The 27,810-nt window shown below is 36.6% G+C and overlaps 4 protein-coding genes across 6 annotated transcripts in view; 1 reads left to right on the plus strand and 3 right to left on the minus strand.

Annotated features, from left to right (window-relative positions):
- Positions 1-19,882, minus strand: part of LOC123534380 (phosphatidylserine decarboxylase proenzyme, mitochondrial-like) — a 47,414-nt gene extending 27,532 nt beyond the window's left edge. Inside the window, exons 1-3 of one of the 3 annotated variants that reach the window (XM_045316606.2) lie at positions 19,746-19,882; positions 4,953-5,286; positions 4,503-4,684 (exon numbers count right to left, since the gene is read on the minus strand). In XM_045316606.2, the coding sequence (XP_045172541.2) occupies positions 4,503-4,684; positions 4,953-5,277 (507 nt within the window). In that variant the 5' untranslated portion in view covers positions 5,278-5,286; positions 19,746-19,882. Of the gene's footprint in view, positions 1-739; positions 1,574-4,502; positions 4,685-4,952; positions 5,287-18,129; positions 18,232-19,745 lie in introns of those variants that run through there. The other 2 variants (XM_045316605.2, XM_045316607.2) reach the window with 2 other exon arrangements.
- LOC123538048 (uncharacterized) lies at positions 11,102-13,925 on the minus strand. Its single transcript, XM_053520504.1, has 2 exons — positions 13,066-13,925; positions 11,102-12,830 (listed from the first exon to the last, which is right to left on the minus strand). The coding sequence occupies exons 1-2, from the start codon at positions 13,923-13,925 to the stop codon at positions 11,102-11,104; spliced, it is 2,589 nt and encodes an 862-aa protein (XP_053376479.1).
- LOC123544490 (uncharacterized) lies at positions 13,951-16,316 on the minus strand. Its single transcript, XM_053520505.1, has 2 exons — positions 14,076-16,316; positions 13,951-13,968 (listed from the first exon to the last, which is right to left on the minus strand). Exons 1-2 carry the CDS (start codon positions 16,314-16,316, stop codon positions 13,951-13,953), a joined length of 2,259 nt encoding a protein of 752 aa, XP_053376480.1.
- Positions 19,818-27,810, plus strand: part of LOC123534382 (uncharacterized) — a 33,035-nt gene continuing 25,042 nt past the window's right edge. The window contains exons 1-3 of the mRNA XM_045316608.2: positions 19,818-19,903; positions 23,653-23,748; positions 24,750-24,805. Of these exons, the coding sequence (XP_045172543.1) occupies positions 19,864-19,903; positions 23,653-23,748; positions 24,750-24,805 (192 nt within the window). The 5' untranslated portion in view covers positions 19,818-19,863. The remainder of the gene's footprint in view (positions 19,904-23,652; positions 23,749-24,749; positions 24,806-27,810) is intronic.

Consider the following 27,810-nt stretch of genomic DNA (forward strand, 5'->3'; position numbering starts at 1 on the left):
AAGTAAGGTAACAAGTCTTCCTAAAGTCTGTTTCAGTATTGATTTCTTCTCCACTTGCAACTGACAACTAACCCACATTAATAACAGGTGGAGGATGAAAGCATCCAGACAATCATCTTCCATAAAATATTGTCTGAATTATTGTTTGAAATTTTGTACCTGTCAATCTACTATAGTATTGAAATTGTATATAAATACACCATTAAAATGACTACTTTTATTTGACTCCTACTTTCAATAAAATGATCTAACAAAAAAGTAATATATCTCATGGTATATTTTATAACCTGGTATTTTACAGATACGATTAATCTAAGTCATCGAAGCCTATCACGCTGGTTTCCATGTCCGATATTAAACCTGAACTATTTTGGTTCAACATTAATATTTAATAAAGCTGAAACATTTTGAAGTTTAATCTTATTTTTCAACAGTACTAATGGTAATCAGTTAGCATGACCAGCATTCCTGGATACTGTGCCAATAGCAACTTGTCATCAGCATAAGATGCATGGAAGAATGACTTCACATATGGTGTACATGATCTCCTTGAGGATCAAACTCATGACCTATTGTCTGGTAGTTATATAACTACTTAGCTATATGGGCAGGCTCTCTGGCCTGTATCTCTGTACCACCAGTATTAACCTTTATCCATGAAATTTAACTTAAAGCCGGAGGATCTTGATATAGAAAATAACAGAAAATGAGAAAAATGTTGCCAGCTGCCCATACTTACTGTTGAATTTAGACTTTTCCTCCTAAATGATAGTTTCTTGTCTTTTTTGTCCTTCTGTGAGCAGCGCTGTGCTCCTTTAAACGGTCTTTTTTTGACGAGGTTACGATGTAGGAGAAGAAGTTCCTTCAGCTGATGGAGTGGAATGCCCCACCGCAGACCGTAGTACACAATCTGGCGGGGTTTAATAGCTCTGATGGTGCGCCAAACCTTCCTGCTTGGCTCGTGAAGCATTTTTCTGCCAACTGCCATTGCCATATGCCTACCATAGCCTTTTGTAAGTAGTATGGCTACAATAAGGGTGCTGTAGAGAAGGGAAGGATTATAAGCCACCGTCTCGACCCAGTTTGATGGGTAAGTCATCACCTCAGACGTAAGAAATGATGTAAAAATAAAGTCCAACATGTTGAAATCTGCTGGTATGTCTATATGAAGCTTGTTGAGTCCAAGTATAAATATCTAAGTTCTTTAAGTGTAAATATTTCCTTTAAATCACTTCAAAATGGTAAAAAATCACTTCCTCATCTATCCCTTAGCAGTGCTGTCCACACCAGGTCTATAAAATGTTACTTAAAGTTTCTTTTTTTCTGATAATGGCTGCCCAGACAGGAATTTTACTGGGTGCTTTATCAATTTCCACCTATCACACAAAAACTAAGTTATATTTCCACAATTTTTTTTCACAATCCTGTACATAAACTATTTAAATACAATATAGTAACAATTTTTAATCATTAATATTCAATTTTAAGGTTAATTTTTGCTTCAGATTTTCAAAAATCAATCCGACATGGATCCTGCTTACTCTATATCTCCCACTCGGTGGGGGGACCTTAATGCTAGTGATCTAGCTTTATATACCAAATGGTCATGTGACCAGAAGTTTGATCATGTGTTGTGGAACGCTCTATTATTTTTGAGGCAGAGCAGGTTAAATGTCTATTTTTAGCTGACCTCAACTAATGTCAGCTTATAATTTCATTATGCAAATGAATGTATATGTGAAGTACATTTTACTATTAAATGACCTTAATACAGCCTTGAACCAGTGTACAAGGACTGAACCTACAGACACAACAATAGACTTGTCTATGATTCACTGCTCCTGTGCCTTCTCCAACTGCAAAACATAATGAACTGCCAGTGGAAAAATCCATAATCACGCTATGTGGGGAAACAGGTCAATACAAACATTCTGTCGTCTGCTGTTAGTTTATGTTTGGTATTTATTATGTACTACTCTTTATTTCTGCATTCACTACCAATGTGATCTCTATGCATAAAATCTATTACAAAATATCATAATATATAGATATATAAACTTTACCACAGTGTTCTTAATCTAGGACATTAAGTGAAACCCTTCAGGTCACTGGTATATGCTCAAGTAGTGCTTTATTCATGAAACTCATGGCCATAATACAGCACATGAATTTGTGGATATTGAAGAAATGTAAATGGAAATTGATGGTCCTTGATGAATAGCTATGATATATGGCAATTCTGTAAATATGTCTCCTGTGAAACCATTTTATTTCATTAGCATGAAATTTGTGGTTATAGCAAAACACAGATTTTCATGGGGATGTGATTTTGCAGATATAAAGTATAAACTGAACTTAAGTTTTATCTGTTCATGAGGATTTAATCACCCTAAATGGTACAAAATCAATTCTTTTATCATCTAGCTGCATATCAAGAGATACTAGGCAATGGCATAATTATGACTTCTTCAACCAGAGGTTATGAGTTCAAACTAAAATTACTTAACATGAGGATAAGAGTCCCCTGTGTGGGAGCTTTACACTTAGAACCAGAAATGCTTCTGGAATTTGAATGTCTTCTGTATCTTGGAATATCCTCTAACTAACAAATTATTATATATAAACTTGAATACAAACAAACAATTTGGCCTCTTATTTGTTCATGTTAAAAATAAATTAAAAACAGTTATTCATCATATTTGTCAAGTAATAAAAATAGTGTCAACACTGCATGACCAATGCTCTATGAACATGCTGGAGAGAATATTCTAAAGTTCAAAAAAGGCTAACTCCAACCCTGCCCACTTCAACCTCCCAGTAATCAAACACGGAATTCTCAATAATATGCACATGTAAACTTCATGTTAATGATGTACATCAAGTTTCATTTGAACTGGACGGAAACTGTAGGATGAATTGAGTACACAAGGTACAAATGTAGAGTCCAAAATGGGGGCATGTTGTGACAGTCCCAGAAGCAAGAATATTACCCTAAATGTTAAAACATCTATAGAGTTCCAATCCAGTATCTGTATTAGTTTTGGAGATTATAAGTAACTTGCATGCAAAACTTTAACCAGAAGTTTTAAGTTCAAAAGGGGACATAATTGTACAAAATATATGAGTTATGGGACTTGATACTATCACCTTGTTTTATAACCCCAAAGACGCATGTGACGTTTCAATTCAATATCTGCATTAATTTTGTAGATTTTCTAACTGCAAAAGGGGACATAATTTAGCCAAAATACATGTCAGAGTGATGGGGCTTGACCAGGTGAGGTTAGTAATTGACCTATAAAAAGAAAAAATAAGTTTCAAAGCTATATGCCTTTAAATGATAGCTATATGTACTTGCATGCAAAACTTTAAAAAATGTGTAACACTGATGCTAACGCCAGGGTGAGTAGTCTATAGCTTCGACTATTCTTTGAATAGTCTAGCTAAAAATACACAGATATGAATTTCAAAATAACTGCCCAATGTCTACTTCATGTTGATGATGTATAGCATGTGGGCGGAAATGGTAGGAGTTCAGCACACAAGGTAAAAATGTAGTAATGATAATTTTTAAGTCCTAAAATGGGGCATAATTCAAGACAAAGATCCCTGTTAAGTTTCATCAAAATTGGCCTAGCGGTTTAGAAGATGTTGTTTAAAGGAAAGTGTGGACAGATGCCGGATGGTGAGCAATCACAACAGCTCACCCTGAGCACAATGTGCTCTGATGAGCTAATAAAAACACCATACACAAAATGTACATGTATAATTATAGATAAAAAAGGGCTTCTTCAAGCAATCTGTCTTAAACTTGCATTGCTTAAACTGCATGGCCCCATTTCCCTATATCAGTTAACATTTCTATCAAGTTTTATTGAAATCCTTCAAACACAAACACACAAACACCTGGCATATACATACTATATACAAAGAGCCATAAATTTTGCCTTCCTCAGGCAATCTGACTGAAACTTGCAGGCTGGCATTTCCCTTTCTACCATGTTTTATTTCAATAGTTCAAATCCTTCTTAGATAATTAAATGGAGGGACAGATGATGGACGGCTGGTGCCAAAATTATATCCCTCCACCTTTGGCCAGATAGTAAATGCATAATGTACACAATTAATGAAAGGGTTGTGTAAGTACAGGTAAACAAATTCTGTTTAAATATGATTAAGCTTGATGAAGAAATGGTGCTAAATGTAAACATGGTTAAATATGGCACAGTTTGATATATTAAGAGCCATGAGATTCAAGTTTAAGGTTCAAGTTGGCAATTACTTTAACTGGATCAAGATCTTATGGACATTTAAAAGAAATGCTGATGCTGAACCAGATGTGGATGTTGGGCGAACAACAAACAATCCTAAAAGCTCACCATGAGCATTTCCATCTCATGTAACCATAGAAGCACAAGACAGGCTGTATTTTCCAAATGTATTTTCTGAATAATTATAATCTATTCTCAAGCTCAGAAAGAGGTGTAAAAGACCAAACTCACCTTCCACTTGTTGGCTACTTTAGGTTTTTCCACATTCTCTCGTGGTTTAAAGATGCTGTATATCAAGAAGAATATTACAACTATAATCACAGCTTGAGGTGCATTTATCCCATCCTTGAATGTACTCTTTTCTTGTTTCTTTTTCAACTGCTCAACAAACTGTTCATATTTTTTCTCCTCTTCTGAAATATCAATATTTCTTCTAGTTTGAATGGAGCATTGAGACAGAACCCATGTGAAAGGCAAGTTTTAACCTTAGTATCGTCTATGACAATTCTTACTCAGGCAATAGGACTCAGTTATCAGACATAGTAAAAGCCCCTCTACAATCAATTTTTAATTAAAACACTTTAAAATAATGAAATGAAATTTATTCATTAAATTTTATAGACAGATATAGTTAGGGTAACAATTTTATTTGCTATTGTTTTCATAAATAATTTAGCATACCTGTTTGTATTCCCTTGGAATCACTTTGATGAAATCTAACAGGCCTTTGAAAACTGCCCTTGATACTTGGGAACAAAAGTGTTGTACGAGATTTACCAGTAAACATTAATGCCCTATTAGCTGGCTGGTGGGCTGCAACCCTACGCACCAGCTGTTTAACATGCTCTACTTGTCTCCCTTGGATATTACACCTGAACAAAAGAACTCTGGTATAGTTCATGAGTTGTCTGTCCTGAACCAGGTTGTACTGCTGGCATTTTATGTACTGTAGAAGGCGGCGAGTGTGGCACCTTTCACAGCCAGATATCAGTTGCTGTAGTAGCATTCTTTATTCCTACAATATATACCAAACATGCAGTCAATGAACTGGTACCCAGGGGCTTTACAGGTATAGTGCAAGTGAGAAATGAGAAAGCATCTACTTTGAACCAGTTGCTTGTCATTCTCGCATACCTGAGATTTACCATGTAGTTCCCTAGTTGAACATTATTCTGGCACATTTCATTGATATTTTCAGTTTGGTAGCATTACTAGTAAAACGTTTCGGCCAATCAACGTTTTGCAACAAATCTTCCTGAACCAATCAAAATCAGATATGCCTTTTCAAAAGCATGACTGCATCCTTTTATCGATATATATATATATATATACAGACATGGAATTATGAGAAACATCCTTATTCCTTGTGGTCAATTTATAAACATCTGATTAGAGGAATTAATTCAAATAAATCACAGTCATGCAGTATTGTCTTCATTCATTGTGAGCAAGACTGTTTGTTCATGTATTTTGCACCATTTTGTTTTAAATTTTGAATTCTGCATACAGAATAATGGCAAGCATTGATTGGCTGAATCCATTCCCAGAAGTAATTATGAGTGTGCTCACCAGATAAATGAAAGAAATAAATCAGAGGTTCTTCTTTGGATTCTGACAAACCTCTGATGGATGAGAATGTTCATGGATACTATATATGGTAATGCCAAGACAAAAAGAGCTCTCCGACAGCAACACACCACTTTTCTCTGATACAAGCTTACATACACGAACAAAAAGATGTTTTTTGTTGGGCAATACGAAATTGCACCACGGTCATTTTCAGTGTTTTTTCTAAAATCTGCTGAATACAATATTCTACATGCTGGAACATCATTTCTTATATTTTCTCTCATTATGTGGATGCAGCTGGATACAAAACTGTACATGTTTCCATTACCTCCATTGTCAATAATATTACATTTGGAACATTTTTAGGCCAATTTAATATCATTGTTCCAATTTGTGTTTTCCATGTGATTCCACACATAACAATAATAATTTTAGATAAATTTAATTTCTTTAGCTGATAAGGTTTTTATAGGATGTGACCCCTGACATAGTTTTTGACCCAAGACAGTTTCAATTTTGCTTGTAGAAGTTTCATGCAGATCAAGTTCAAATTATGCTGCCTCATGGTACTTTTCTATAATCTGACCTACTGGCATAGTTTTTGACACTACAAGAACATGCAAGTATCTGATTGTCCAAGGTTTTATTGATGGAAATATTCTGACCAGGATTCAGTAAGATTGGGCAAAATGTCTTCGAAGTGTTAATAACAATTTTATTGACATTGCATTGGTTTCTTTGCAGAAATATATATACATCACATATTCAGTAATTACTATATGGAGTTTTAGATATACTAAATAGGGAACTAGTAATAACATTTCAGAGTGTTGAATAAGGATATATTAACTCAAATCTACCTAATACAAATATTTTTGAAACAAAAAAGCTATCTGGAAGAACCATTATGAATTTAAATTAAAAAAAAAAAGTCATTTCGATCAAATAATGTGCATGAAAACCATGTGTATATAGAGGGAAACAACCCATAGATATTATTGATCATTTACATTGACAGACTTATCTTGCACACTCTCTAAGGCAAGACTGGCTGCTAAACAGATATAACGACCATATTTTAAAGCTGTTCTAAGCTTACAGCTTTAGTTTTGCATTCAATACAACAATTAAGTTGCAGTTGTTAATACCAGAATGTGCCTTTTGGAATTATTATGTACTGAAACCTAATACATGTACATACAAATTTCTTTAACAATAACATGTCTAGATTATGATTCAACTTACATACTTCAAACATACACTGAAAATTTCTGTAACTATTGTATTGCTATAATAATTTTACTGAAAATAAATAATAATAATAATAATAATAATAAAATAATAATAATAAAAAAGAAAACCAGTGTACAAAACTCCAGTTGAGTATGCATCTTCTGAATGGTCTTCATTCATTTAGTATAATATAAACAATGTATGAAGGACTCAACTACTCTACATATGACAGTGTCACTTGTTTGAATAACAAAATGAATTGGCAGACCCGACAAGACTAACAAAAAGATGCTCAAATGACTGGTATGTCGTTCAAAATTGATTATGGTTTAGTTGCCATCCCTCTACCATCATACCTCACACAGTCTGTAAGAATGACTCGTTACATGTACCCACCTATCCTACAGGCAAATCCAAACCATAACTATCATTGTTATTTTTTCCCATGTACAGTTGTATTATGGAGCAGCTTCCCAACATCCACTATCAAGTATCCTGATCTTTAAAATTACTTTTCACTAAAGCTGCTCATCAGGCCTTGAGACATGCAGCAATTGTTTTATCTGCTTTTAATCTATTAAATGTTTTCACCTGATGGCTAACACTATCAAACTTTCAATCCCTCTTATATTTTTACTCTGAAAATTTGAAAATTATGAAAGACCATTTGCAACTGTGAACTGTTCCGATATTTGGTACAACTTATATAAGGAAAAGAATCGTTATTGTATTAAATGAAAGTTTTGTCAAATTTTAAAGCTCCTTTAATCTTATAGCTTAGTAAACACAACTTTAGAAATGGAAAATTAAGACTGCTAATTGCATGTTTACACAGAAAAAAATATTTGTACTATGACAAATAAAATGTTTTATTTCATTTACATATATTATTTATTTATTACTCTGAGTTTGATTGTAACGTGTCTGGTTTGGAGTTTTCAGTACCACTAAATAACACCTTTTTGAACTTTATTTTAAACTAGCACTATCATGACTGCCCTCATGTATATTTTACCTGTTAAAGGCTTTGAAAAAGTTCTGACATTGACAATTTGAATTTGTTACAGCCTCAGTGCTGAAGTTTATTCGATTAATTTATATCCCTGATTCCTATTAATCAATTTGTTTTTGCATTTTTTCTATGCATGCTATTTTGTGGGCAATTTCAGGCCAGACTTTGCTTGGTAGTCATGGTTTTCAGCTAGTTTGCGGCATGTTCGCAACAACTTGTTTGCAGGATGATCGCAGCAACTTGTTCCCAGAAGCTCACAGCTACTTGTTCATGGGAAATTTTTTCGGAAATCTAATTTGCATGTATAAAGTGTACACCAAACGAACATCCCACAAACATTATATCAGTTGTATCAAAAATGTTCACGGTATGTTCAACTGATATTCGTGCATGATCGCAACAAGTGTTTGCAGCAAACTATAATATTTCCGTAAGGGTTCAAAATGATACAGTTATATTAAATTGTATAAAAGTTGATTTTTCACCAAAGTGCAATTTCGAACTAGAGCTATCACTGAATGTAATGAATGTACCCCCCGCACGCACTGACACAATACATTGCAATTTGATGCACGCAAGATTGCATGATTATTATGTATGTAAATGTATGTATAGTAATAGTAACAAACAAGAGCTGTCACAGGAGACAGCGTGCTCGACTATTTTGATGCTGGAAAGTGAAACTGGGAACATCCGAGGAAACTGGAGCTGTCATTGGAGTGTTTAATGACTCCAATGGTGGATGAAGAAATTGCACAATAGCTTGAGTCTGTGTCAAAAATATTAAGTAATAAGAGAGGTAAAGATAAAGTGTATCAAAACACTATATAAGTATAATTCTAAGCAAAAAGGGGGCATAATTCATTAAAAATTGGTGCAAGAATTATGCACCTTGAGTCATATGATGTGGGTGATGATGAGGAACAACTACTTCAAGTTTGAATCAAATCCATTTCATAATAACCGAGATAGAGTGAAAATGCATCAAAATTAACCTTAAATTCTAAGTAGAAGGGGCATAATTCATGAAAAATTGTCGCTAGAGATATGCACCTTGTGTCATATGATGTGGGTAATAAAGTGGAACAACTATTCTACGTTTGAATCAAATACATTTAGTAATAACTGAGATAGAGTGAAAGTGTATCAAAATTTTAACCTGAAATTCTAAGTAAAAAGGAGGGACAATTCATATTGGTGCTGGAGTTGTGGCCCTTGTGTCATATGATGTGAGTGATATGTTGAACAACCATTCTAAGTTTGAATCAAATCCATTTAGTAATAACTGAGATACAGTGAAAGTGCATCAAAACTTTAACCTGAAATTCTAGGTAAAAGGTAGATAATTCATTAAATATTGGTACCAGAGTTATGGTCTTTGTGTCATATGATCTGGGAGATGATGTGGAACAACTACTTTCAGTTTGAATCAAATCCATTTAAGAATAACTGAGATAAAGTGAAAGTGCATGAAAACTTTAACCTGAACTTCTATGTAACAAGAGGGCCAAGGTGGCCCTAGGTCAATCACCTGAAAACACACCATAACAGTGTAAACATGTTTGACCTAGGGATTTCATGGAAACAAATATTCTGGCCTATTATCATTAGAAATGGACCAAAAATGTGGTCTCTTGAGTTTAAACAAGTATTTTATTTGATATGACCTAGTGACCTAGTTTTTGATGCCAGATGACCCATATTCAAATTTGATTTAGATTTCATCAAGGCAATCATTCTGACCAAATTTTATGAAGATCAATTGAAAAATACAGCTTCTGTCGCATACACAGGGTTTTTCTTTGAGCTGACCTAGTGACCTACTTTTTGACCACAGATGACCCATATTCAAACTTGACCTATATTTGATCAAGGCAGTCATACTGACCAAACTTCATGAAGATCAATTGAAAAATACAGCCTCTATCGCATACACAAGGCTTTTCTTTGATTTTACCTAGTGACCTCGTTTTTGACCCAGATGACCCATCATCTAACTCGACCTAGATTTCATCAATGCAATTATTCTGACCAAATTTCATGAAGATCAATTGAAAAATACAGGCTCTATCACATACACAAAGTTTTTCTTTGATTTGACCTAGTGACCTAGTTTTTGTCCAAGATGACCCATATTCTAATCTGCCCTAGATTTTAACAAGGCAATAATTCTGAGAAAAATTCATGAAAATCAATTGAAAATACAGCCTCTATCGCATACATAAGGTTTTTCTTTGATTTAACCTAGTGACCTAGATTTTGACCCAAGATGACCCATTTTCAAACTCGGCCTAGATTTCATCAAGGTTATCATTCTGACCAAAATTCATGAAGATCAATTGAAAAATACAACCTCTATCGCATACACAAGGTTTTTCCTTGATTTTACCTCGTGACCTAGTTTTTAAACCCAGATGACCCACTTTTAAACTGGACCTAAATTTCATCAAGGTTATGATTCTGACCAAATTTCATGAAGATCAGTTGAAAAATACAGCCTCTATTACATACACAAAATTTTTCTTATTTGACCTTGTCGTTTAGACACTAGTGGAATTTAAATACAAGACGTTGTGTGGTTTCTTACAGTTTACTTCTGTTGCTTTCGTTTGACTGCGGAAGTACATATATAAACAAGTGACGTCAAGGACGTCATACATAATGATATGATAAACCGCGCCACGTAAACGTGACGCCAAGAATAGCGCATCAACAAATAAACATGTATACTTACATGACACTCCGAGGCCGGAAAGTAAAATATCAGAGTAAATTACAAGACAATCATTATGTATCAAATTGCACTCTTGAATGAAAATTACTAAGTCTTGTTAAATGAATCACGCGTTTGAAACCATTCTATGGAATGTCATTATAATTTGTCTTTCACAGTCTGAAAATATCTCTAGTAACAGAAATTGTCTCAATTATCACCTTATTCTAAACATAGTTTCTCTTATCACTGAATTTTTAACACAGTCTCTAGTCTCTATTACCAACGAAATCTGAACGCAGTCTATTCAATCAGCTCAAGCGGATAAAGTTTTGCTATAGGTCTGGTGATGATGCCCTTTCTAGATTTGACTCGTGCTGCACGTGTACGTCCGTCTGCTCCAGTAACAACGTCATCAATAACACCTAAGGACCACCTGTTTCTGGGTAATGTGTCGTCGTGAATCTGGACTACGTCGCCAATTCGAATCAGATCACCTTCGCCTCCTAAATGTTTGTGGAACTCTCTTAACGATGTAAGGTACTCGTGCTTCCACCGGGACCAAAAATGTTCAATTATAGCAGACTTAAAACGGTATAGCTTGTCTGCTTTATCACGTGACATATCGTCTGCTTCCGGTTCTTCTCGGTCGTCTGGATAGATAGGTGTTGTGATTCTTCGTCCGTATAGTAAGTGTGAGGGCGTCAAGGGTTCGTCGTCTGCTGGATCTGTTGATGAATGGGTCAGCGGCCGATCGTTAATTATACACTCGACTTCGGTAATGAGCGTCTGTAGGGTTTCTAAGTTGATTAACGCCTTTCCAAGGACTTTCTTCAGACTGGTCTTGGTGAGTCCAATGAGTCTTTCCCACCAACCGCCATACCACGGAGCGTGTTGAGGGATGAACTTCCAGGTAATGCCATGTGGGTTCAAAACTTCTTCTTTCATAATCTTGGCCGTAGCTATAAATGTCAATGCGTTGTCGGACATGAATACTTTTGGTGTGGATTGCCTGCTGATAAATCTGCGAACAGCTAGTATAAAAGATTCTGTCTTCATATCCGTGACTATTTCCAGGTGTACGGCTCGAGTGTTTGCGCAGGTAAACAGGCAGATGTATACTTTCAGCAATCTTCCGTCTGTAGCTTTCACGGTAAGTGTTCCTGTGAAATCAATGCCGGTTACGGTAAACGGAGGTGCGTGTTTGAGTCTGTCACTGGGTAGAGGGGGTGGATCTGGTACTTGGTAAGGCTTTGCCGTCACTTTACGGCACGTGACGCACGTGCGGATGATGGTTCTCACACGTTGACGTATACTAGGAATCCAAAAACGTTGACGTAAGTATGTGACTGTACTCTCTAAGCCTGCGTGAAGTTGTGTTTCGTGAGCGTCTGTAACTAACAACTCAGTAAGTTTTCCTCTAGATGGTATCAGATACGGGAATCGTGTTTCCTCAGGTAATGGTGCGTTGGCAATACGTCCTCCACAGCGTAGTATTTTGTCTATGTCAAGGTACAGGTCTAGTTGTCGCACTAATGCAGGTTTAATGCATCTAGAATTGGTCTTCTTCATGTAATCTAATACATCTGGAAACCTCACGTACTGTGTATGTTTTATTAAGGTCCTTGCTGCTGTGTCGAGTTCATGTGGATGTAGATCTCCGCCATATTTCTTCTGCTTCTTACACTGGTCTACAAATCGAAAAATGTATGCACACACTCTTAGAACCTTTTGGTAAGAGCTGAATCTCTGTAAGTCTAATATGTGTAGAATACCCGGAACGAATGGGGTTTCTTTTACAAGGACGACAGTATCTTCACCTTGTCTGTTATCATTTACGTGTATCTGTGATATGGTACTCTTCGCTGGAAAACTGGCTGTGTTTGTCAGCCAATCCGGACCATGGAACCATAACCTGTTGCCATGGAACTTGTCATATGATAGACCACGTGACAGTATATCTGCGGGGTTGGTATCTGTAGAGCAGTATCTCCACTCGTATGTTTTCGTCAGTTCATGTATTTCTTGTACTCTGTTGGATACAAATATGGGTTGTTTTTTTTGATGTTGAAATCCACTGTAGAGCAATCTGACTGTCGCTCCACAAGTAAACTCTCTGACACTCTATACTGGTGATAATATGGTGGCACAGTCTGGCTCCCAGGACAGCTGCACAAAGCTCGAGTTTCGGGATGGTTAACTGCTTAATGGGTGCTACTCTGTTCTTGGCCATAACAAGTGTGCTGTGACTTCCGGAAACAAGGTACGCGTATGCGCCGTATGCTTTCACACTTGCGTCGCAGAAAATGTGAAGATTTTTTTCTGTAGGAGAATCATCTGGGAAATAACAGCGTGGGAACTTCATGTCGATGGCTTTTTTAACGTCTGCTCTTATGCTGTACCACTCTTTAATTATGTCGTCTGGTAAAAGCTCGTCCCACTCTAACTTGCGTTGCCATAATGATTGCATCAGAACTTTACTTCTCACTGTGACGGGGTTCAATAATCCAAGCGGATCGAATATGGATGATGATTCCTTCAAGATCTCTCTTTTCGTCAGTAAGTGGTCATTCTGCATGGACAATGTACGTTGCGGTATAAACAAGACATCTGTTTCAGGATTCCAACGCATACCTAGTGCTTTGATTTCTTTGTCTTTGTCATCTATTCCGCCGGCTTTGAATTTGGTACGTAATGCTTCACTATTAGAACTCCACGATCGTAGGTTGAAAGACGCTTGCTTGAATATTTGTCGGCTGCTTTCGAAGAAATCATGTAACTTCTGCTCATCTTGGACGCTGGTAAGTATATTATCTACGTATAAGCCACTCTTGATAAGATCAGTAAGTTCGCATTGGTGTCTCTCTAGGTGCTTTAGAATCGTCGCATTCAGTATAAATGGAGAACAAGTTGCTCCGAAAAGAACGGACTTGAATCTATATGTCTTTAGAGTGCTGGCTGGATCGTCTGGGTCTGTCAACCAGTAAAATCTTGTGACGTCACGGTCGTCTGCGTGTAGTCCAACATTCAAAAACGCTTTCTCTATGTCTGTGCAAATGGCGTATTTGTTGTATCTGAATCTAATTAAAATTGTAGTAAGATCAGTGAGGTGAGGAGGGGTATTCATCAAACAGTCGTTCAGGCTCGGAAATTCACGTCCGGATCTGCAGCTACAATCATAGACGATGCGAATCGGAGTTGTTGCTGAGTCCTTTTTTACATGGTGGTGAGGAATGTAATGTAACATTCTTGTCGTGCATATCTGGTCGGCTGGTACCTCTTCTATAAATCCTCGTTGTTCTTGCTCTCTGATTATCTCCCCATACGTGTGTAGTAGTTTAGGTTCTTTCCTCAATCGGTTGATTACATTTTCAGTTCTGCGCCGGCTGATCAATTCATTGGTCGGTAATGTATCGTGTTCTTCTCTCCAAGGTAACTTTGCTATGTATTTACCGTCGTTGTAGGTAATGCACGTATCTTGGTAATGTGTCAAGTACTGTTCATATTCCTGTTTCTTGGTTACTGGTTCGACTCCCATGGATTCGATTTTCCAAAACTTTTCTAAGTCAACCTCTTCCTTGCTATGCAGCGTGAACACATTCATCATGGATAGGGGTGTCGGCGTAATGTTTCTAAATGTGGGAACATTGAGAGGTCCTGACAAAAGATAGCCGAGTTTTGACTGTATGGCTGTAGGTCCGTTGCCACGAATAACCTCGTCTTGCACTATAGTCCAATAAAAATCTACACCAACTAAAATCTCTATGTTAAAGTCATCACTTGTATGCACCGGATGTGCTAGTTTTAGTCCCTTTAAGTATGGCAGTTCTCTAACTTGGTTTGTGTACGTTGCTAACGGCACGGAAATCTCGGGCACGATTAACACTTTAACTGGTATATCTTCATGGGTCGACTCTAAATAGATAACTGCTGTATCAAGATGACGTAGTCGTCGTTCTTTGTCGCCAAATCCTGAGAGTGATAATGTTTCTTGTCCAGTCGGTTTTATTTCAAGCTTTCTAGCCATGCTTTCCGTAATAAAAGAACTCTGGGAACCTTCGTCGAAGAGTATATTGGCGGGAAATGATATGCTGGTAGACTTCACTGCCGAAACGGCTGTTTTCAACAAAACTGGTCCAGTAGAAATCGTCTGCGCAGAGTGCAAAACTGCTGAATCAGTTTCCTTTACGTTGCATTGTTGGTTGGTAGGTGTTTCATTCGATGTAGACTCACTTCCGGTACAAATACTTGTATGGTGTCGTTTGGAGCACTTCTTACATTTGAATCTGGATCTGCAGTCTGACAGTTTATGAGCACCGAGGCAGTTAAAACACAACTTATTCTTTTTCACTATGTCCATTCTCTCTTTATAATCTGTAACTTTTTTGCATTCTAAGCTTGAATGATGTCCTTTACAATATACACATTTCTTCTCTGTATAACTCTTTGGTTTTCGCTGTGTAGTGGAATTGCTTTTCTCCGTTTTGTGGGAATCGGACTTCGTGAGAAATGTGGAGGTCGTGGCTGGGACGTCATACTGTTTTACGTACGGGGCTCCGGCATCCAGAATAGTAATCTCGGATAGTAAACTACTCAAAAGTTCGGGTAAGCGCCAAGACTGTGACCCGTGCGCACGTGTCATATTCTGTCTGACGTCGGAAGGTAGTTTCTGCAACATCACTGGAGTAAGCAGGGAACCATACGTGGATTCTGATTGGTTTAACGATTCTAGCGCTCTGATGTAGGTTTCTGTTGTGTCGTAGAATCTGCGTAAACTCGAAACTGTGTGCGTAGGTGCGGGGACTTCTAGTAAAGCCGTCATGTATGATTGTATGATAATATCTTTCTGTCCAAAACGTTCATGAAGTAGGGAAATAGCTTTCTCGTAATTAGAATTAGTGAGCGAGAAACCAGCTATCATCTGTAATGCCTCATTTCTAAGAGAAGTCTTCAGGTAAGTAAACTTCTGTACTCCGCTCAGCGATGCATTATTGTGAATTGCACATTCGTAAGAGTCCCAAAAGGACTGCCATTCTAAAATATCACCGTCAAACTTAGGAAGCTCGAGTTTAGGTAATCTGTGATATACTGAGCCGTAACTCGGGTTGGCCGTGGATGCATGCCCTTGTATGCTGTAAGAATAGTTATTTTCGCGTTGTGTTCTGTTTTCTGTGCCTACTGGGATCAGAATAGGAAAAACTTGTGAATTTGCATTGAGATTAGAAAATTTGACTTGCCTGAATTTGCTCACTCGTTGAATTCTATTTCTCAACTCGTACACATAATCTTCTTGGTCCAAAATTTCATGTTCAATCTCCTCAGCATTCTCTTCCGGGATAGAGTTCACAATTTGTTCGTGTATGTCCGTTATAATTTGGAGTTTGCATTTCAGGGTATCCTCAATGGTTTGGAGCTCGTCAAAATTCGTTCCCTCTAAATCAATAGTTTCAAATTTGGTAAAAACTCGCGTCACTGCTCCTTTCTGTCCTTTAAGCACTGCCCGTAATCGTGTTGCCATTGTCACGGCACCAAAATGTCGTTTAGACACTAGTGGAATTTAAATACAAGACGTTGTGTGGTTTCTTACAGTTTACTTCTGTTGCTTTCGTTTGACTGCGGAAGTACATATATAAACAAGTGACGTCAAGGACGTCATACATAATGATATGATAAACCGCGCCACGTAAACGTGACGCCAAGAATAGCGCGTCAACAAATAAACATGTATACTTACATGACAGACCTAGTGACCTAGTTTTTGACCCCAGATGACCCATTTTCAAACTCGGCCTAGATTTCATCAAGGTTATCATTCTGACCAAAATTCATGAAGATCAATTGAAAAATACAGCCTCTATCGCATACACAAGGTTTTTCCTTGATTTGACCTAGTGACCTAGTTTTTAAACCCAGATGACCCATTTTCAAACTGGACCTAAATTTCATCAAGGTAATCATTCTGACCAAATTCCATAAAGATCAGTTGAAAAATACAGCCTCTATCACATACACAAGCTAAATGATGACAGACAGATGACGGATGACGGACATTGAGCGATCAGAAAAACTCACCTGAGTATTGCTCAGGTGAGCTAAAAAGGGGGATAATTCATGAAATATTGGTAAGAGAGTTATGCCCTTATGCCATATGATGTGGGTGATGATGAGGAATAACTATTTTAAGTTTAAAGCAAATCCATCAAGTAATTACAGAGATAAGAAGAAAAAAGAGAAAGTGTAAAAAAAACTTTAACCAAGGTGGGGACGTAGAAAGACACTGGCACTGGGCTGAGTAGGATATCTCTCCATATACTTTGTATAGTCGAGCTAAAAACAAAGTCCCATAACTCAGCAGAATATTTTTCTGAAAGAACCTAACATGCACCATGCAGAAGTAAGGTTGGTACTGATCACTTGTGTGAAGTTTCATTAAATTGCGTGCAACGGTTTGGGAGATTAGGCACGCACAAGATTGCATATGCAGACTCTATGTACATCATAGTGTAATGTTCTAAGACCCAAGACGGGATTGTTTAATACTATGTTTATTCACTACGGATGATATACGATAACTGATTTACAGTATAACTGATTTACATGCATGTATACATTCTTAGAACAGGCACGCTATACGCTAGCACGGTGCAGGAGGGAGGAGTTACATTTCATGAATAAGTGACCATTACACATAGTGACAAAAAACAAAGTCCCATAACTTGACAGAATATTTATCTAAAAGAACCTGACATGCACCATGCACAACTAGGGTTACTACTGATCACTTGTTTAAGTTTTATTAAATTGTGTGCATGGGTTCAGGAGATTAGGCATGCACAAAATTGCATATGCAGACTCTATGTATACAGTATAGCAACAAAAAACAAAGTCACGTAACTCTGCATTTTTTTTCTGAAAGAATCTAACATGCACCATACACAACTACTATTGTTACTGATCACTTGTGTGAACTTTCATTAAATTGTGTCAAAGGGATGAGGAGAGTTGGTGCGCACAAGATTGTGTCTACGGACAGACAGACAGACAACCTGAAACCAGTATACCCCCTTACAACTTCGTTGTTCGGGGGTTCACTTAGACAGTCTTATGTGGATTTAATGTTTAGTTTCTGTCTTGCTGTAGATGTTGCTCTGGTGGTGCATCCAATAGTTGTCATCCTCTTGTCCAAATGTCATGTCCAAATTGTTAAAATCCAGCAACAGACACTTGCTCATAGGATCAAAGCACTCTGACTACTAGGAAGAGGCCCAACACAAAGGACCCAAGCGTGATGTGCCCTCAAACCTCATTAAACAATCTTATCAATTGCTGACCTTCATCTCCTAATTATGATGCAGCCCTTTTCCATCTATCAGAGATTGTACCAAACACTATCCGTCTAATGGCAGTAATGCCAGTAATTTTCAACTCTTCATAGACTTAAATGCAGATGCAAACTGGTAGTAGATCTATAAGTGGCACAAGGCTGTATAAAAAATGCAAAAATTCCAGCATATAGCAATAAATGGGAATCTAGCCTATTATTACATTTTATTTTCATACTATGTTTTATGTGCTACTGTGAAGGAGCTGCTGCTCAGTTCATTTCAGATCTGATCTGAGGTGATATTCTCGTTTAGCAATTTTTTTATCCAGCTTTTTGCACCAGTTTTGCCTTTCAGTTTTTTATTTCATGTTTATTTTAAGTAGTTCTTAGGCTTATGGCCAAGAGCAGCAGGTCTTTCACAGGTTTAACTTAGTGTTGTACTGCTACATGTAATTTTGTATAACCCTATCTCTTATCTTAGAGCGTGCTTACTATATGTTTTAACTGTTTATCTTTGTTATATATAGTCGGTTTAAAAGCGCTTGTAACTTATATGTTGTAGTTTCTCTGTCTTGCCGACTTAAAATAAAATTTATCATATCTTATCTTAGCCTGAGACTAGGTGCCTTACTAAACATGACAGTGACAACAGCAGTAACTCGGCAAGATGAACAGTATGTCTCTTCAAAACATGTCTGTACACTTTGTATAGTCCAACTATTACTAATTGTATGCAAGTCACGATATTATGATATTTTTTGTACAAGTCAATATCTCTCCTCTAAAGAGAGGGATTCTGCCCTATCATGAAACTATCTCAGAATCATGCAGTTCTGACGTCAAATTATATGGACTACCCTTTGTATGGCCATTCCCATGGATAATGTTCCATTGTTTAGCCAATTATTGATCAGGTCTAGGAAAGTGGAGTATTCACAGATTATCTGTAAATTTACAGATAATCTATAAATTTACAGATTTTTCAATCTGTAAATTTACGGATTGTGTGTATGAAAACTGATGAAATTACATTTATCCTCAAAACCGCAGCTTGGAATTAATTGGTTTATTTACAGCATGCATAAATTAAGGTCATTTGTGGGTCTCAGCCATTTTTGTTGACTTTCAGTTTTTGGCATTTTAAGAAAAATCAGTCAACAGAAATGACTGAAACCCACAAATGACCTTTATTTATACATACCATAAGTAAACCAATTAATTTCAAGCTGCGATTTTGTGTCTAAATATAATTTTAGCAGTTTTCAAACACTTGATTTGTAAATTTACAGATTAAAAAATCTGTAAATTTATAGATTATCTGTAAATTTACAGATAATCTGTAAATACTCCACTTTCCTAGACCTGTTGATGTATCAATGGCAATATCCAGGAATAGCCCCCTCTACGGAATGAAGTGTGTTATATCCACCTCGATCCCCAACCACCACCCCTAAAAAGAGGTCCCTCAGTACATCATGCATGACTGACCATAAAAGGCATGTTGGTGAGTTTGATGTTGACTTCGCGAAAACATATGATACCCGGGTTTTAACTAATCATTGACAGGCCTTCTTTAACAAAATGCTGTTCCGTACTATAAAATCAGAAATGTGTTCTACATACCTACGACTGAAGACCAAAATTGTTAAAATCACTATAATCTGTCACAATGTTCACGGTCATTCGTTTTGTTTACCAAAGGGAGGTTACTCCAACAGATACTTAGTATTATGATGAAGAGATGGGCAACGAAGTCTTACTTTACATTCCAAATATAATTGGTAAGACAGTTAAAATATATAAAACACGGAATTGATATAAGATTCCATTAATTGCTAGTATTTTGCTATGCATAAATGTAATTACTAGATAAAATTGCAGAATAAATGTAGGAGTATCTTGACTCAATGAAAGTGCAAAGTCCTTTTTCCTGAAAAAAAAAGTGTATAGATTCTACTGAGTAATGACTCTTACTGATAACAAGTTTAGTTTCACCAAACGTGTGATTATTGTCAATACAAGCTCTTTGTTGTATACTAATCTAAATTTTAATTTGATACTTAAAGTATACCTATAAATTGATAATGAATATATGCCCACTTCCTGGAAATCTTATCTGCATGTAAAGCTATTGAAAAACATCAACACTGCTAAATCCATGGGACCAGATGACATACCAAACATCATCCTCAAAACCTGTGCAGCGGAACTCTCAACAGGCCTAACCTACATCTTCCAACAATCTATCAACGCTGGTTCTACCAACAGACTGGCATAATGCTTTCATCTCTCCCATCTTCAGGAAGGGCGACCAACACGAGGCAGAGAATTATCGACCAGTTTCGCTCATCTCAGTGCCTTATAAGAGCCTAGAGCTCATCATATGCAGCCATGTCATGAAGTACTTTGATCTCCATAAGATACTTACCAACCTCAACCATATGGCTTCCGTTCTGGGTTTTCAACTGAGTCTCAACTTCTAGTTACTCTTCATGACTTACTCAAATCATTCGACAAGAAACAACAGGTTGACGTCACCATCCTAGATTTTAGTAATTAAGGCATTTGACACCGTGCCTCACGACAAACTACTCCACAAACCTGAATGTTATGGCATCAGAGGTGAACTGAACAACTGGCTTGCATCCTTTCTGACAGACAGGAAGATGGATGTGGTGTGTGAAGGGGAACACTCAAAGAGCGTCAAAGTAGAAGCTGGCGTGTCGCAAGGGACAGTCTTAGGACCACTGCTTTTCCTCGTTCACATTAACGATCTACCCGAATGGGTCAAGTCGCAAGTAAGACTCTTTGCAGAAGACTGGGAAGGACGTGAACGCAATCAAACAAATACAACGACAAGCGGCACGCTTCATCAAGAAAGACTATAGATCCTGCGATGGGGGCTGTGTCACCAGGATGCTCCAGGAGCTGCAACTGCCAACATTACAGCAACGGCGAGAGTATAACAGACTGACGCTGCTATTCAAGATAGTGGAGGGTATATGGTACCGGCAATAGACACCTGTGACTACTTAGTTAGGCTAAGACCCTGACGTAAAATCAAACCCACGAAATATAAAGACTGTGTGACCAAAAGCATTCTTGAAAATCAGGTTACAAACAATTCTAAATGTTTTGAAGTTGATAATGCGAGCAGTGATCAATATAAAAACTCTTTCTTTGTAAGAACTGTTGTGGACTGGAACCATCTGGAAGAAAGCACTCTATGTGCCGGATTCGTCGAGGCATTCAGGCTCACGATTAGAGCGCACACACCCCCGAAGTCATACGCCAGTATTGGATTCTGCTTCGTAACCTACAGATACAGATACAGATGTGTTTCAATGGCCACTACAAGAGTCTTTATTTAATGTTGGATACTTCATACAACAAATAACATTAGCTTAAAGTTTAAAGCTATTTCCTGACAAACAATTGTAAAGTAATATGCTGAGTGTACAATGACTAGAGGTTAGGGTTAGGTTTAACATAGGTATATGATACTTTACTGTCACATCCGAACCTAAAAGTGGTAAGGTAAGGGAAGTAACCCTGAAACAGTAAATATATTACTGACCTGGTTAATCTCCCCCGCTTAGCAAATAAGACATATGAATTATGATACCTGCATTAAAAAAGATAGGAGAAATAGTAGTTGACAGTCGGGTTATTGTGACAAGTGTATGACAAAACCTAGTCCCCTGAGTGAAAATACTTACAAGTGTCCTAAACTACCAAAAGAAAGACCTGTGTAGAATGGAGAATATGGGCCTGAAAGGGTCATATACAAATCATAGTACTGCACCCTCATCTGTCATCTACCATATCACCACAAAATGACAAAATTAAGAGCAATCAGTTAATTAAAAATACTGTAATCTATTAAATATTGCTACTGTAAAAAGTGTAAAACATGTATTTTAATAATATTATATATAATATACCATGTACATTGTTTATATTGTTTAGGCCTAAAAAAAATTCTTTGTTTCCGGCAACATGCTAAAAAGAATTAGGGTAGGTAGGTTGGAAGAAAATTTTTTTTTGGAATTTTTTTTTATGCGAGACTTTTCGGAAATTATTTTTTTGTCAAAAACTGAATACAAATAAGGGGATTATGCCTTTAGAGCATCAGTAAGTTGATTTCTTACACCACTGGCCATGTTTAAAGCATAAAAAGTGCAGTTTTGCAACTTTTTGTTGAAAAAGTTGAAAAAAATATTCTCCAAGGCCATAAAAACATTTAGGGTCGGGCCAAAAATTTAGGGTAGTTCGGGATACCGAAACAAACAATTTTTTTTTTATACCTTATGAAAAGAACTGATTTTATTCAAATCTGATTATTAATCATGGGATCATTAATTTTCTCGGCTTATAATTTAAAAAAAAAAATATGCATGTGCCATAAAGGTGCAAGGTACCTTTAATGAATTCTAGGTCTTAGTGTTTGTCAGCTTTGAAACTAGGCAATCTTGGGTCAAATACCAGGTTAGATTGTCTGTCTATGAAATATAAGTCAACTTTAAATCATTTGGGGTCAAATACCAGGTTGCATGGATATACTGTAGAAAAGCATTTTTATTAATCTTGGAGGCGACATTTTCTACCTGATATACATGAAGCTTGGTGAAAACGCATGTCTTTCAGAACTGGGTAATCTGCGGTTAACAGTATAGAGACCACAATTTCTGCCTGATCTAAATAAAACCTGGGCTCAGTTGTTCGAAACTTTAACTGGCTGTTACACTAACAGCCTGTTAAATTTTGATTCAAAATATTAGGCATGATGAGAACCACTTGTATAATATTTAATTTTTTAGTGTTCATAATTGTTAAATTATAATATGTTTTACTAAGTCTTCTAAAATGTCGAAATGTAACTATAATTTTAGTTAATTAATCAACTGTTAAAGTTTCGAACAACTGGGTCCTGATCGGTTTTTATGCTTATCTTTGTCAAAAACTAAGGCTGTGTTAAAAACTATGTTAAAAACTCTATTCCACAATCCTGTGACATTAATATATATTTATATGTAATGCATATTTGGAAATAAATACTGTATCAACCAAAAACTATTGTGCTAATCAAATCATGAAAAGAAAATTTGTTAACTTTCCACTAGCCAATTTTATTTTCCATGTGATCTACATGAAACCTTGCTTTATATATAATTTAGGCCAATTTTTGAACCTCGTCACCAGACTGAATCCTTTAAAATCATGTTAACACTATATAGGCACATTTCCTGCCTGACATGAACATGATGGAATCTAGTCTGAAATTTTTATCTTAAAAGTTCATGAAATCTATGTCAGTTCAGAAACTGGGTCATTTTGGATCAGGTACTTGTTCACTAGATCAGATCATGTAAAGACGTCACTAAGTAAAGTTATTAGTAACTAAGATGACAGTGCTAGATTACATAATATTATGTGTTTTTATTATTTTGAAACTCGAGCCATCACAGGCCACTTGTTTGAGCATTGTAAACCATATTGTACATGTATACAATCTATGTTATATTTTCAGGATATGCACGCCTTGTATTGCTTGTTGCCAGTTTAATTGTCTACAAAACTCCTCTACAGTTCCTAGTCTTGTATGGTGTGTCAGTGGCTTTAGATGGTAATATAATACTAGAATATACTGTATTATAACAATTTTAGTGCACCCTGTATGTTTTAAAAACATGACCATTTAACAATTATTATGCCATGATTTGAAGAAGAGGTGGTATATTTTTTTTTTTGCTCAATATAAACTAGTTCCTTATTAATAACTAGAGAACACATAGGACTACTGTCATTAAACTTTATATCTTGATTGTCTGTTGTTAGTGGATGGCCCCTATAATTTTGGAAACCAGTATGTCAAAAGTCATAGTCACAATAACATTGAAACTGGAAACTGTTTGTTCTGTATATGTTTTCATTATCGGTTGTTCAATCATCTGGAATATGGAGGGAATCATGCCTGTCTGTATTACAGAGACTGGTAGGAATCTGTTAAAGGGCACTCTTGTAAACTTGCAGTCATCTTAAAATCTGACTTTTTATAGCTCATCATCTCAGCACAAAGTGCTCAAGGTGAGTTATTATGACCACTAAATGTTTGTCATCCATTGGTCTGTCTATTGTCTGTCCATCCACACTTGGCTTTACACATTGTGACGTGGTCCGCTACAAAGTTTTTTTAAATCATGCCCCTTAGGTCTAATTTGCCCCACCCTTGGGACCACTTGACCTCTTGACTAGAACCTCAAGGTCTGAAGCTTAGAAATTTGGCATGAAGCATGTGAAGGTACTCTACCAAGATATCAAGAGGTGAGTGATATAGGGCCATGATGGCCCTCTTGTTTACAGTTTTGTTCCAGATCATACTTTTTCTGTATGGAAATAAATTATTTCTAAAACAAAACACATGTTGTGCTGGAATGTGTATTCAATCATCAAAAGTTAATAAATAAACAGTAAATTGTCACAAAAATATATTGATTAAAATCATTTGCCTACATCTTGTCCAGTATGTTTCTACTGTCCTCCAACAGCTCCAGCTCTTGTTTTTTATGTGCTCAAAATATTGGCCGAAATAAAGAAAATTTCATATTGCTTTCTTTACGTTTTCAGGTTTGGATGGGATTTTGGCAAGGAAGTTAAATCAGACCTCAGCCTTTGGTGCGTGGGTTAGTAAATGTATTTGTTTTCTTTTTAGCTCACTTAAACCAAACATTCGGGGTGATCTGATAGTATTAGTATTAGATGGTCCAGCATCCATCATCTGTTGTCAACATTTTTACATAAGCTTCTTTAACCCAGAAACTACTGATCAGAATAACTTCAAACTTTGTCTGCAGTATTGTTGCATGTACCTTCCTCAGTTTTTAAAGGGTCCAATTTAATTGCATTTGAAAACTTTTTTATGCTCCTTGAAGAGGGGGGAGCGGAAGCATGTAGTCACCACGTCAGTCTGCCTGAAGCCTACGGACTGGTTTGGAATATTTAAATAAAACTTTATATACATGTTCACCACCATAGGGAAATATGGCTTGTCAAGTTTCAGTCAGATTGCCCAAGTAACACCAGTTATGGCCCTTAGTAGTTTCTAGTATTAACTATATAGGGTACTGTAAATATGGCAATTTCTGCTTCATAACTTGTGACATATTTGACCTAGAACTATGAAACTAATAATTGAATTTAGATTACCATAATGTGGTTGTGCAAACACAATTTCATCAGCATCTCTTTAGTAATTTCAGTGTTATTGCCTTTTATCTTTTAAAAAATCCACATATTTGTACATAACAAACTAACCAATTGGTAGAATTTCATTAAACTTCTTTCATTTTTTTCCATGAACATTTATTATCAACATGTGAAGTTGTGTACCGACACCCTTTTCATCCCCACCGCCCTCCCCTCCCCTCCACCTCCCCACCCCACAGGTTTTTTTTTCATTTCATATTCTCTTTTTTTAAACTGCAAACCTTTCATGAATATTTATCAGCATGCAAAGTTGTACCCTCCCCCACCTTGCTCCTCCAGCCACCTCCCCGATCATGTCCCCCCACCCAGCCCCAACCATTTTTTTTTTCTCTTTTGTTTTCCATCAATATCAGCGTGTGAAGTTTTGTATCTTCACCCGATCCCCCCCCTCAACCTCCCCCCCCCCCCCAAAAAAAAAGAAAAAAAAAAAGAAAAAGAAATTTTCATTCCATTTTAGCTCCACTATTCAGAGAATAGGGGGGGCTATACTACTCGCCCATGCGTTGGTGTCGGCGTGACCCTTCTTGGTTAAAGTTTTTCGGCAACCTTTGTTTTTCTGTCATATCTTTGTTACTATTGCTTATATCTTACTGTAACTTCACATAAACATTGTCCAGTATACAAACAAAGTATGTGTATGGTCTGAGCCCATTATACCCAAGGTCAAGGTCACCAAGGTGTTATACTTGGGTTATATTTTTAAGGTTAAAGTTTTTCGGCAACCTTTGTTTTTCTGTCATATCTTTGTTACTATTGCTTATATCTTACTGTAACTTTACATAAATATTGTCCAGCATACAAACAAAGTATGTATAGGGACTGGGCCCATTATATCCAGGGTCAAGGTCACCAAGGTGTTATACTTAGGTTATTTTTAAGGTTAAAGTGTTTCGGCAACCTTTGTTTTTCTGTCATGTCTTTGTTACTATTGCTTATATCTTACTGTAACTTTACATAAACATTGTCCAGCATACAAACAAAATATGTACAGGGACTGGGCCCATTATATCCAAGGTCAAGGTCACCAAGGTGTTATACTTAGGTTATTTTTAAGGTTAAAGTTTTTCGGCAACCTTTGTTTTTCTGTCATGTCTTTGTTTCTTTTGCTTATATCTTACTGTAACTTTACATAAACATTGTCCAGCATACAAACAAAGAATGTATAGGGACTGGGCCCATTATACCCAAGGTCAAGGTCACCAAGGTGTTATACTTAGGTTATTTTTAAGGTTAAAGTTTTTCGGCAACCTTTGTTTTTCTGTCATGTCTTTGTTACTATTGCTTATATCTTACTGTAACTTTACATAAACATTGTCCAGCATACAAACAAAGTATGTATAGGGACTGGGCCCATTATATCCAAGGTCAAGGTCACCAAGGTGTTATACTTAAGTTATTTTTAAGGTTAAAGTTTTTCGGCAACCTTTGTTTTTCTGTCATGTCTTTATTACTATTGCTTATATCTTACTGTAACTTCACATAAACATTGTCCAGCATACAAACAAAATATGTATAGGGACTGGGCCCATTATACCCAAGGTCAAGGTCACCAAGGTATTATACTTAAGTTATTTTTAAGGTTAAAGTTTTTCGGCAACCTTTGTTTTTCTGTCATATCTTTGTTACTTTTGCTTATATCATACTGTAAGTTCACATAAACATTGTCCAGCATTGTGGTCAATAACTAGGTCACCAGGTCAGATCAAAGGAAAAGCTTGTTAACATTCTAGAGGTCACAATTTTGGCCCAATCTTAATGAAACTTGGTCAGAATGTTATCCTAAATAAACTTTTGGAGGAGTTTGATATTGGGTCATCTGGGGTAAAAAACTAGGTCACCAGGTCAAATCAAAGGGAAAGCTTGTTAACACTGTAGAGTTTATATTTAGGACTATATCTTCATGAAACTTGGTCAGACTATTAATCTTGATAATCTTAATGTCCAGTTTGAATCTGGGTATTGTAGGTCAAAAACTAGGTCAAATCAAAGGAAAAGCTAGTTAAACAGTGTAGAGGCCACATTTATGACTGTATCTTCATGAAACTTGGTCTGAATGTTAATCTTGATGGTCCATAGGTCAGGTTCAAATCAGGGTCAGTTGGGGTCAAAAACTAGGTCACCAGGTTAAATCAAAGGAAAATCTTGTTAACACTCTAGAGGTCACAATTTTGGCCCAATCTTAATGAAACTTGGTCAGAATGTTACCCTCAATAAAATCTTGGAGGAGTTTGATATTGGGTCATCTGGGGTCAAAAACTAGGTCACCAGGTCAAATCAAAGGAAAAGCTTGTTAACTCTGTAATGGCCACATTTTTGACCATATCTTAACGAAACTTAGTCAGAATGTTAATCTTGATGATCTATAGGTCAAGTTTAAATCTGGGTCAGGTGGATTTAAAAACTACGTCACTAGGTCAAATCA

Source organism: Mercenaria mercenaria, chromosome 12, assembly GCF_021730395.1.
Source record: "Mercenaria mercenaria strain notata chromosome 12, MADL_Memer_1, whole genome shotgun sequence".
Lineage (NCBI taxonomy): Eukaryota > Metazoa > Mollusca > Bivalvia > Venerida > Veneridae > Mercenaria > Mercenaria mercenaria.